This window comes from Microchirus variegatus (assembly GCF_963457635.1).
Source record: "Microchirus variegatus genome assembly, chromosome: 12".
NCBI classification, from domain to species: Eukaryota; Metazoa; Chordata; class Actinopteri; order Pleuronectiformes; family Soleidae; genus Microchirus; species Microchirus variegatus.
Window position 1 is genome coordinate 5,465,193 of NC_139813.1, and position 12,172 is coordinate 5,477,364.

General features: G+C 37.9%; 1 protein-coding gene across 1 annotated transcript; it reads right to left on the minus strand.

Moving 5' to 3' along the window:
• Positions 1–3,917: 3,917 nt before the first annotated feature.
• gja10b (gap junction protein alpha 10 b) lies at positions 3,918–8,926 on the minus strand (the record flags this gene model as incomplete). Its single annotated transcript, XM_083898987.1, has 2 exons — positions 3,918–3,956; positions 7,538–8,926. The coding sequence occupies 2 exons, from the start codon at positions 8,924–8,926 to the stop codon at positions 3,918–3,920; spliced, it is 1,428 nt and encodes a 475-aa protein (XP_083755113.1).
• Between the last annotated feature and the right edge of the window lie 3,246 nt (positions 8,927–12,172).

Genomic DNA, 12,172 nt, shown 5'->3' on the forward strand with positions numbered 1-12,172 from the left:
CCACATAGAGAATGAAAGATGAAGGACCAGACGTCTTTGAATCACAACTCTCCAGGCAGAAAAGCTTCTTTTGTTTTTGTAAATTCTGACCTCTTTGGCCCTTTGAGTCTTGCTGCATGCTCCAACACAGAATTTATGCTGAAACTATAATCCTCCGTCTATCTCCAGCTTCAGTTGTGGGATTAGGTCCATGTCAGCAATGTCTGCATGTGAATATTCTGGTTTACATCTCAAGAGACATATCTGTCTCTTGAGATTTCTTTCCCCCATCCAGTTGTGGCGTCAGCAGAAATCTCAAATTATCTCAGAGCTTTTGACAAATGGCGACAAAAAGTGAATATTGCGAGAAGGAAAAAAAATGTAATTTGGGTGAACTGACCCTTTAGTTTCTCAGGGCACAAAGCACTCAACGATTCGCTTTTGCTCAATTATTTTAAGGCTACATAATTTACTTTTTCGCCACATGGGGGCAGCATATTCTCACCTTATATGGTTAAAATGTTTAGCAAAGACTTCCTTATTTACACATCCTTTAGAGTTAGTCACATCAGTGATGAATGTAAGTCTTATATTCACTCCTCTCTCTTTTTGTAGCTCAGTTTAAGTCTCCACCACCTCCTGAGAAAAAGCATATGGCTCTTTATATGCTGCTATGTTCACCAGCTATCTTCCTCCATGCAGTGTCACTGTCCAAATCACAACTGTGGACGAGTGCAACTTTAAAATTACGTTAAAGTAATAATACCAGCTTTTAAAAAAACACCAAATAATGAATCAAATACTTGGATATAGTGAATACCTAAAGGAATTTGGTGCCGACCAGACTCTTTTTTTACATATTGGTATCCATTACAACAGATGCTCTTGTCCCTTTTTTTTTTTTTTTTTGCCATGTATTTGTCTGTTTCTTTTATTTAATCTTTTATTTGTTGCTGCTTCTCTGAAACAAACACTGGCTTTTCAACTCCAAAGGTTGTTCTATAGAAGAATATGAACAAAAAATAACATGCCTTTCTCACAAAACTGCTCTCAACCTTTACTGAGATATGAAAGAAAAACTAAATCTGGTACCTGGTGGAATGCGCGCATGCAGGCTGAGCTCATTGAAGATATATAAAAAAAAAGAAAGAAAGAAATATGTTTACAAATAGGTGTCATGTCATGTATGATCGATTCTTGCCATGTTAAAAAAATAAGAAGAAAAGAAATCACTCGGTTCAATTTGACTGGCTCTTGGTGTTGGCGTAAAATAACGAGACAAAGAATGGGTTTTTTTTCCCCTCACCTTGTCTTTAATTCAACTTCTGGGATGGGTTCGCATTACATGAATTCAAGTGCACCTCCGATATTTGCCTTAGTACGTGCAGAGGCCATAGTTCACATTCAAGTGAAGTGAGTGTATGCAGGGGCCCCGGGGGCCCCATCCCTGAGTCACCAGTGCGGACTTTCTCACACTTATCTACCTGTGAAATCCTTCATACCTCTCATAACTGGTCAATGACTGTATCAGCAAAAGTGCATCAGGTGTTTTTTCTACATGCTTTTTACACAGATTATATGGATTATTGTATTAGTCAATTTTGGTGCATCATTTTTAATGTAATAGCTCTTAAGCTCGTAGTTCAAGTTGTTGTTTTTTCTCTCTCTCATTTTTTTTCTAGATGACTGTTTTGTGTTAATATTGTCGATTCAAAAAAATAGCTGTTATTTGCTTATTATTCTCTACTAAGAGTTCTTACCTTTATAATTTTTGAAATGCTACATGACCCTAATGAATTGAAATTACTTAACCATTGTAAATACGGTATTGTGCAAACCCGATTTTCATTAATTTCAATTGCTAGTGTTATCTAAACAACTTTTTTTTTTTGTCTAGACACCATTTCTCTTTATGAAATAAAGAAACATGCATATCACATGTTGTGTTTTGTGATATTTGGATTGAATTTTAATTAATGACATCATGTATTCAGGCCTGGACTCAATCAAAGAAAACAATTCAATCAGTTGGCTACTGTTGCTTCAAAATGTGCTTATATTTGCTGAATATGAAGTCAGATTATTTAATTATCAGATTGTCAGATTATCTAATTGTCAGACAGAACACTGGACTATGCTTAAAGGTGTGTACTCAAAGCCTTCAGGAGTGGTGCAACAAGGTAAAAAGAGAAAAGACAGGCAATTGTTTTGACCCCCATGCCGAGAGGGGCCCTTAGATAATGACCCAGTTAGTCTGTGACAATTCTCTAAGAACCCCTTTAATATTTATTGTTAATATTTAAAGGTGCCATATGTAAGAATGTGGCCAAAAACCGTTACTACATTCAGATTCAAAATACCGAGGTCTTTTAGGTTTGGTTTCCTGACGTAACTGGCAACCTGTTGTTGCTCGGCAGCTGAGACTCTACTGACTGCAATGATTGGTAGACGGCGGTAGGTGGCGCCACATGCCAAAACATGATTTCAAAACATAAATATGATTTGCAGTCTGCAAAATATATATTTTTTAATGCAAATATTTTGTCTGTACTGTTGTTGTTGATGAGTTCAGTTTGTTATATGAACATTATTCCTGAGTCTCTGTGACATATTAGGAGGATTTTATGGCCAGTTGCTTTAGATTTATTACATAATGCACCTTTAAGTAAAAAATATTTTTCTCTTTTTTATTTATTTATTTTAAATACTGCAATAAGGATCAATGTTGCAAATTTCCATTCCAAAAAGGTAAATGTGTTATTTTTAGATTAATGACGCGTGAAGGGTGGTCTCTAAGTGGTATTTAAAGCCCACTTTAAGGGTGTTCTCAAGCACTTAGCAAGTGACATCATCAAGTTTGTGAGGGTTCAGGGTGAAGGGGCCTCTGACACCACCTGACACACCTGTTCAGAATCATCCCATCACCTCTCACTCCCTGCAAACCTGTGGACCTGCAGGCTCACGACCACAGCTGGTGAATGTAAGTCAACAGTTACTCTCGTTTCAGTGGCGTATGTGACATTTACCGTCTGAAAACTTAACGTGAGAAGGTAATTCTTGAGTTGTCAATTGGAGCGGATCAACCCACTTATGACGGGTCTCTGTGGGTGTGCTGCTACACATTAATTTGGCATACTACTGACATAAAAACATGAAGATTAGTGCAGCATTAAAATGAAAGCGTGTTTTCTTTTTTGAAGTGTGCTACACTGACAAAGCTGACTTTAAAAAAAAAAGACAAAATTATTGTCACACATGGCGCATCATTTTAAATATACACGTCATATATCCGCATATAAACCTGTCTAAATCAGAATTTTATTATTATAATAATAATCATAATAATGTGATCAGAGATGCTGCATTTAATTCACTCCACAACAAATAAACAGACAAACAAACAGACGAAATAGTTCAGTCCTGCTCAAATGGAAACGTTTAATAGAAAAAAACATATAATTTATAATAATAAACAGTATTCAGTAAATACATTTCTTTTCTGCAGCTCATTCAGTGAGTGAGAGAACTCCCTCTTCTTCCTGTGGTTACCAATTCCACATCCTTAATTACAATCTTCCGTCAACGCTTTTGGCCTCATTTTATGGGCAGTCACACGTGCTTTGAGCCAAATATAATTTTGATTCACATTTGATTTATAGTCTTCAAAAACTAGCGGTAACCATAGCAAACTGTCAACATGAGGGAGAGTGGAGATATCATTGGAACCTGAAGAAAATTATGAAGCATCCTTTGTCTGTGGGATGGTGGATTAGTGAAAGTGAAGCTTTTGTTCATGCACAAAAAAACAGAGTTTATAAAGATACTGTGAAAACACTGAGTTGCAGCTGAGAGACAGGATATTTTTTTCTTTTGATCAGCATCTTTCCATTTTTCATTCATCCACTGACATACTCGTTCCCAGAATAATCCTTTTCAGTTTACTTTTTCATGATTGAAGACAGTTCCAGAATCATGCTCTAAAGAAAGAAAGAAAGAAAGATGTGTGAACAGATTTTTATTTAACATTTAACAGACTGGTATTCTGCAGCAAAGAAGACCCAAGTTCCTGGGTTCGAGCCCTGGTTGTAACAAGGGCCTTTCTGCAAGGCGTTTGCATGTTCTCCCTGTGTGTGCGTGGGTTTTCTCCGGCTTCCTCCAGCAGTTCAAAAATATGCAATATGGGAATTAGGTAAATTGGACATGCTGAATTGACTGTAGGTGTGAGAGTGTGAGTGAATGCTGTTTGTCTCTATGTGGTCCTGCGATGGACTGGCGAACTGTCCAGGGTGTACCTCGCCTATCGCCCAATGTCAGCTGAGATAGGCACAGCACCCCCCGCGACCCTCTGGTGGAGGATAAAGTGGTAGATAATGGATGGATGAAATACCAGCACCCCAAATGTTAAAATTCTAGATAAGTCAGATGTGTAGATAACATCTGAGAACAAGACGAAACATTCTGGATCCGTGATTCTCAAATTGTGGTACAAGTACCACCACTGCTATGGGAGCTTCCTCTGTTCTACTGTATTTACCAGGGTATGTGATCGGAATGGAGCTGAGCATTGGAGATTACGGTGTAACATCCAGAGCTCAATATTTTCTCAGGTGGTACTTGGTATAAAACGTTTGAGAACCACTGCTCTAGGTCACACATGGACAACATAAGGCCCTGGAGCCGGATTCAGCCCGCAAACCAGTTTACTTGGCCGCTGACGTCCTCACAGGTTACCTGAAATTGTCTCTCGCTCAGCTCAATGACAGATCAATGTTTTGATATTAGCAGGTGTCATGACAGAATCAGAGCTAAGATGAGAACCTCAGAAACAGAAAAGTTGGATCAGTGAAGAGTCTGTTCAAAGACTGATTTGATGAGACGTTTAAAGAGACTGCAAAAACAGACCAAACGTCTCAGTTTCTCACATTTATCTCACATTACCGGCATTTTTTACTTTTATTTTGAAAGAGTCAAGGGGAAAGTAACACATCACATCTATTTTTTTTTTTTTTTTTTTTTAAGCATTTAAAAAAGTATATTTGTGGCGCTTTGCTTACTTCATTTATGTCAGTGTGGCCCTCTGGGAGATAATGTTGCACAACCATGCTCTGAATAATGCTGTGTTCCATTTAAATCAAAACTCAGGAATGGGAGTGACATCACCCCCAAATGTTCCCATCTCCGGCTACACATCGTTAGCTCTTGTTAGCAATACCAGTCAATAACGGCGCTCTATGTGGTGTTTTGCACACATGAGCAGCGTAGCAACATGTCTATGGTTAAAAATGAAACAGTAATATGTGTGCAACTACTTTACTGTGAAACAAATAAGAAGAAATCAATACACATTGTTGTATTTGGATTACATTACATTACATTATACAGGGTTTTTTTGTCTTTAATAACTGAACGATTTGGCTTATAATTTTCAACACTTTATTAAATTCGAATCACAACACAGAATATGAAGTAAAGGTTGATTTTACTGTATGTTTGTGTCATTTAGCAACATCAAGGCAACACAAATGTTCCATACTTAGTGTTTCATTTTCATCAGGAGCTGATTCCTTTTTTTAGAGATGGAGATGTGCTGTCCATATGGAAAACAATCGAATGTGCAGTCGGCCTGAGGCTTTTTGTCACCATGTATACGGTCACTGTGTAATTGCTATGGTCATTGAAATCTGTCACAATGAAATGTAGCATTTCAGCTGGATCAAAGGACCACTGTGTTGTGCCAATCTCGCTATGAAGTTGCATATTTAAACCAATTCTCTCCTTAGGCCTTGTAGGTCATGTAAAAATGAGGAAAATATCCTCAGCAGAGCCAAGTTTGTCTGTTCATGGCTGCTGTACATCTGTGTCGTGACATGACACAAGATATGGTCTTAGATTTTGGATATCATTGTATCATGCTCATGTATCTGTGGGGACTTTTTGCATGCATATTGAGTTGCATTGATAACCATCTTCTTGATTATATTGAATACATTTGTGAAATATTCTAAATACTATAAATTAAATGTACTAATTAGTGATGAAGCTTCCTATCTGCCACATCATCAGTTCTTCTTTTACTCTTCTATATATTGATTAAAAAGTATATGGAAACGACAAAATTATGTTATAAAAAGTAACTTAAAGACACTTTAATGCTAAGCCTGATTATTTGCTACCAAGTACTTGAAAATATCCTTCATTTAACATTAAAAAGACAAAAAGAAAACGAGTATCATCTGAAATGAAAGGTAATAAGCGTATTTTAAGATTATTTACAGTGTAATGTCACTTTGAGAACCACACAGACAGAGTCCAGAGAAAGAACGTGTGTGCATGTTTATATCGCCATATATCGCATATATAGGGATATAGCCTAAAAATATCTAGATATTATTTATAAGCCATATTGTCAAGCCTTACAAAAAATGTATTTGATTCATATTGTGATATATAGTATATCAATATCTAATTATATATTAAAAGAAAACGATATCATAATAAGATTTTTCCCATATCCCCCAGCCCTAATTTTTATCATCTTTTTTCTTCAAGTGTCTATAAGTGTTCTTGAGAATCACTTTGTAAAGTTGTTGGTCTCATTTCTGTATCAGACACGTTTAGTCTTGACTTGGTCTCGGTCATAGAGGTCACATGATTTTACATCAGGCTGTCATTTTGTCTAGCAGCGGGTTTGTCATTGGTAAAGGCTCTGAGAGAGAGCTGTGACATCTTGAGTGACACACAAGAGTGGGCTAAAATAGTGTTTCAGACAGTAAAGAGTTGCTGAAGCAGTGTACCACATGACATAAGCAATGTGTATTTTGAATCGGTAGAAGATGGATGGTTGGATAGATCATTTAAACCTTAGCTCATGAGTCTGCAAACAACATTAATTTTCCATGAAAACACATCATATTTTCATCAACTATCCAGTCTTCTACAAAATGGCTAATTTGAGAAATGTATTGGTTTTAAAGGGAACTTAAAGCATCCCAAACTGCTCCAAACAGCCAAAGTCTTGAGACAGACAGGTAGCTACACTTGTTGCTGTAGGTGTTCCTACGACAGAGCATTAGGGCCACGTATGAAGAATAAATTGTTGTTTTCTTCATGCAAATTTAATTTTGATAATTAAGTTGGAATATCATGTTGACAAGACTTCATGTTGAGATTAAGCTCAAAATTCAGAGAATCAAATTCTGGGTGTCCATGCTTGTGACTTGAGTTCTATGAGTCTATAAAGAGAGAGACTTTATATTTTACCAATTCCAGGCAAGAAAAAAGTTTCAGCAGGTGAAAAACTCACGTTCACATGCCAACCACACCTGAGACTGATGGCAGTCAGTGGCAGTTTCTGTATAGCGGTCGCTCTCTCTGACAGACATGTCGAGACGAAATGTCCAGAATAAAGACCGCATGTTGACTTTAATCGCAACATGAAATTCATTTAATTGAGATTAATGTCATCATGGCAAAAAAAACACAATTTTCTTCATGCGTGGCCCTTATATTCATGTCTTATGTTTCTGATAAAACATGATGAAAAATAATTTGCTCTCACCATTGACATCCTCCTTCCGCTGGCTGGAGGTGGTGGGGTCATTACTGGACTCTCTCCCTGGTTGAGGTGCTGTGCCTCGAGGTCTGAGCAACTGTGACAGTCACTACTGCCAAATGGAGTAGCCAGCCTCCCTTCTGACAGTCCTCTGGACATAAAACTGCACTTTCTGGCTGTGGGGTAGTGATCACTCTCTGGGGAATCACTCATGTCACTGAGCTCCTTACAAGCACTCACTCTGCTCTGCTTTCTCTGCATGTTCTTGAGCGCTGCTGGGATTTCCATGTGGCTGGCCATCAGGGAGGGTCGAGGGCCTGCGTACTGAGGCTGGCATGAGCCACGGCGTCCGTTGGACTCTTCACTGCTACATGAGGGTTTGCTGCTCTCAAGGGTGTAGCGGCGCTCCAAAGCTCCCAGCTGCTGCAGACCCTGGATGTCAGCTTGGCTCGGCATCTGCGCAGGCCGCTGCGAAATACTGTTTTGCTGCTGAATCTGAGAGGCCAAAATGTAAGGCGCCGCTTCTCCAAGATTACCAGGGCCACCAGAGCAGGTCGTCTGTGTGAGATGCATTAACCCATGTTGTGAGGAGTCACTAAGCACGCAAACCTGCTGCACCATGGAGTTTTTCTTTGACCTGCATACACTCTCATCATCTCCATATCCATACAAGCTTTGTTTGATCTCCTTCACTCCTAGATGGAAAATCTCCAGCAGGTTAAGGAACAAAGAAACTCCAGCAATAACCAGCATGAAGACCAAGAAAATGTTCTTCTCTGTTGGTCGCGACACAAAGCAATCAACACTGTTGGGACATGGCAACCGCTCACATTTGTACAGAGGAGAGAGTCCGATGCCATAGAGAGCACACTGACCTATCATAAAACCTACCTCCACCACAGATCGAGTCAAGATATGGAAAATATATGTGCACAGCAAGGAGCCTCTGAGGGGAACTTTCCTTACTTTCTTCTGTTCATCTAGTTTCCTGAGCTCTCGCTCGATTCTTTTATGATCCTCCTCGATGGGGTCTGTCCCGTCCAGCTCGGCTCTCAGACAGGCTCTCTTCCTGTGCCGCTGTTTCTCAAGGGTCCTCAAATGGTATAAGGCATGGCCCATGTAGACCAGAGACGGCGAGGACACGAAGATGATCTGAAGGACCCAGTAGCGAATGAGGGAGATGGGGAAAGCCTGGTCGTAGCAGACATTCTTGCAGCCTGGTTGCTCCGTGTTGCAAACAAACTCAGTCTGCTCATCATCCCAGACACTCTCAGCTGCAACACCAAGCACTAGCATGCGGAAAATGAACAGGATGGTAAGCCAGATCTTCCCCACGATGGTGGAATGAATGTGGACCTCTTCTAAAATGCTGCCCAATAGGTTCCAGTCCCCCATCTTCTGTCATATTATTGTTAGCTGTCAAAAAAAAACAAAGAAAACCACAGGTATTTGAGTTAGTATTTCATCAAAAAGAATGTCGGAATGCAAAAACAGTGTGTCACTTACATGAATTCTATCATCCTATCATCACGACCAGCAGACTCAGTCGGTGGGACACTGGGGCTCAACTGTTATCGCTTGAAAACAGACAAGCCCCCTCTGTGCTGAGTCGCTGACACTATTTCAATGCAAACTAGGACTCCGGTTTGTGATTGATCCACCACATGACCCCATAATGCCCCGAGGTTAGATTCACCCCTGCAACTTTTAACAGGACAGAACACAAATAGCACAAACTGAAATGTCAATACAAAGCCATGGTGTATGTTCTCGACTTTATCACTTATAATGTACACTATGATGCGAAATGTATGTGGACACCGCTGTCCACAAGCATTTGTCGTTTCATTTCAATGAAGGGGAATATTGATGCTGCAACGTATGATGATATTCCTAACAGTGCTGTCTTTATTAATTGTTAATTCACACCTGAATGATTTTCCCAGTTTGGTTTTCAACAACTTAACTTGTTGACACAGAGTCCTGTACTAAACACCACCCAAGACCTCTGGGATAAACCTCGAGGTAGGAGGATGTTATCAGAGCATTTACCATGCTAAAGTTTTTTTTATAATGTATAGATGGTTTTTATAGGGTTACATGTTTATAGGTTTTTTAAATGTAGCTGACGAATAATCAGACCCAACCTGGCTAACAGCAGGGACACAAAAACAGATTTTGACGGCATTTTCACATTTAAAACTAAAGTTTGTAAAACGCTCACTCTCCTGCACCAAAGTGTATTTAGAAAGTCAGAGATTTTAGCTCAGAGGGACAACAGAGCATCTGGGCTTATTATTATACAGGCAAATTATTAATTATTATTATAATTATATATTATATGTATTTATCAGTACTTCATAGAGCTGCACTTCCAAAACCCTGAATTATTCCTTTCTTATTTCCGTGGCCATTGTGACATCCCATTGAGGTTAAACCAGGCACATTGCATTACAGTTTAACATTTAATATGTTTTCCACTGCATCACTACAATGCAGGTATGAATGCCTAAGACTGGATGAGTGCTGGTATCTTGGATTGAAACAACTCTCCAGGATTCAGAGTTTGATGGAAATGTTCCACTTTTGGGAAATTGACAATTTGGACAATTTGATTGTGTTGTTTTATTGAAAACATAGATTCTGTTGTAGTTGCAGTTGTGGTCGTGTCCTAATCGGCCCAGATTGTTGGCCCCTTTGCCTTTGACGAGGTATGAAGTAGTTAACTCACAGTTGGATAACTTTTTTGGATATGAGGTATTTTGATGCCCTACAGCCCTACATATGACTGACTCGTCCTGTTTCCCTGATTACATATGACACCAGACTGCTGCTTTTCCTGATCTGATTGACAAATGGTGTCTGATCAATGAGCCTATTGACTTCTTATTTTGACCCCATTGTAGACTAGTCTTATATATTCTATACAAAACATATTCATATACATTTTCTATATTATTGCTCAGAAGGCTGCCGGGCTATGTTGCTTATCCTGGCTTAATTTATCTGTGATCCGGTTGTTCAAAAGCAGGATAGGGGAAAGCAGGATATGTTATGACATAAGTTACCATGGAGATTTATCCTGTGGCGTTAGCCTGGTCTGGAGCAGGCTAAGTTCCAGGATTTATTAAATCTCATCCCTCATCTCAGCCAGCAGTCACCACAAATGGAAACTAATAGTTATTCCACTGCCCACTACACAATGTTTACACATTCAACTATACCCACGGTCAAACATGTGTGATTAATATAATTGATTAATTAATTATAATATTTTATACACACGATAGAAAAATAACAACACATCAAAGACTAACATGATGTTTCTTTATTGAATAAGGATAAATCAAAGCAAGTAAATCAGTACAAATTCAAACCATACAGTATTATAGAACATAAGAATAAATGCACATTCAAAGGTCTGTATATAATACAGACCCCACATATCTGCACATTGAAATGAATACAGGACAAATCCATACACAAATGAAAAGACATAAATCATTAGTCTTATCATTATAATAATAATAATAATTATAATAATATCACAAAGATCTATAAAATTATTTTATGGGTCTGTAATTTATGTTAAAAATGCTATTTAACTTTTACCTATTTGTCTTTATAGAATGCATTTTAATTTCTTATAATTTTATAGTGTAGATTTCACTCCATCATTAATGAAAGCTGTAGCTGGCTTTCAGGTTAATTATCAACACAAACCACTGTGTGAGTTGAAAGCGTAATTATGGTATTTTTCTGCCAAATGGTACATGATTTCAAAGTGTCAGAGCACAAACCACAAAGCACACGTGTGTTTTACGGAGGTCATAAAACACAAACGTGACTGCAGAGGAGGATAAAAAAGAGACAGTATACATTTGTTATGACAGAGTTGTAAATTGGTATAGCAGCAGGGTCATAATAAAATGCTAACAGCTATTTCATCAGTTTTCTAACTTGTGTTTTGCAGTGGGCCCACAGTTAATCTATTTTTGTGTGTGTTAAATTAAAATACCTGTTCCAGAGTGTATTTGGTCTCAGTCAGTGTTAATTTGACTCCTGTACTTTAGAGACTGCAAAATGTATTGTGAATGATTTAAAACATCTGTCAGATTTATAATAGTTAACGAAAACTAAGTCTAAAACTAAAACTAGCAGTGAAAAAAATGTTTAGTTTTAAAAATAATGAAAAACAAAATAAAAACTACAATGAACAAAGCAAAACTAACTAAAACTAAACTGAATTGTGATAAATTCAGCTTCGTCTTCGTTAATTCTGGATTATCGACCATTTGAAGTTTTACTTTTGATTTACCTGAAATTAAAGGATTTGATAATCCATAATTTGGTGTCTCACATTCTTTCATCCTTTTCAGAGACTACAAGTAAAGGCTTTCTCTTAATACCTGAAAAACTAAGACTAAGATTAAAACTAAACTGAAACTAGTCAATAAAAAATTCTATTACATTACATTTGATCTGCCATTCAAAGATTCTAAACTAAAACTACAAAGTAATTTGTTGAATTAACTAAAAATAAACTGAAATAGAAAAGCACACTGAAAAACTAAATAAAAATAAAAAACTATAATAACCTTGAATAAGATGTAGAATTTACAAACTCCCGAGGTTTGAGGC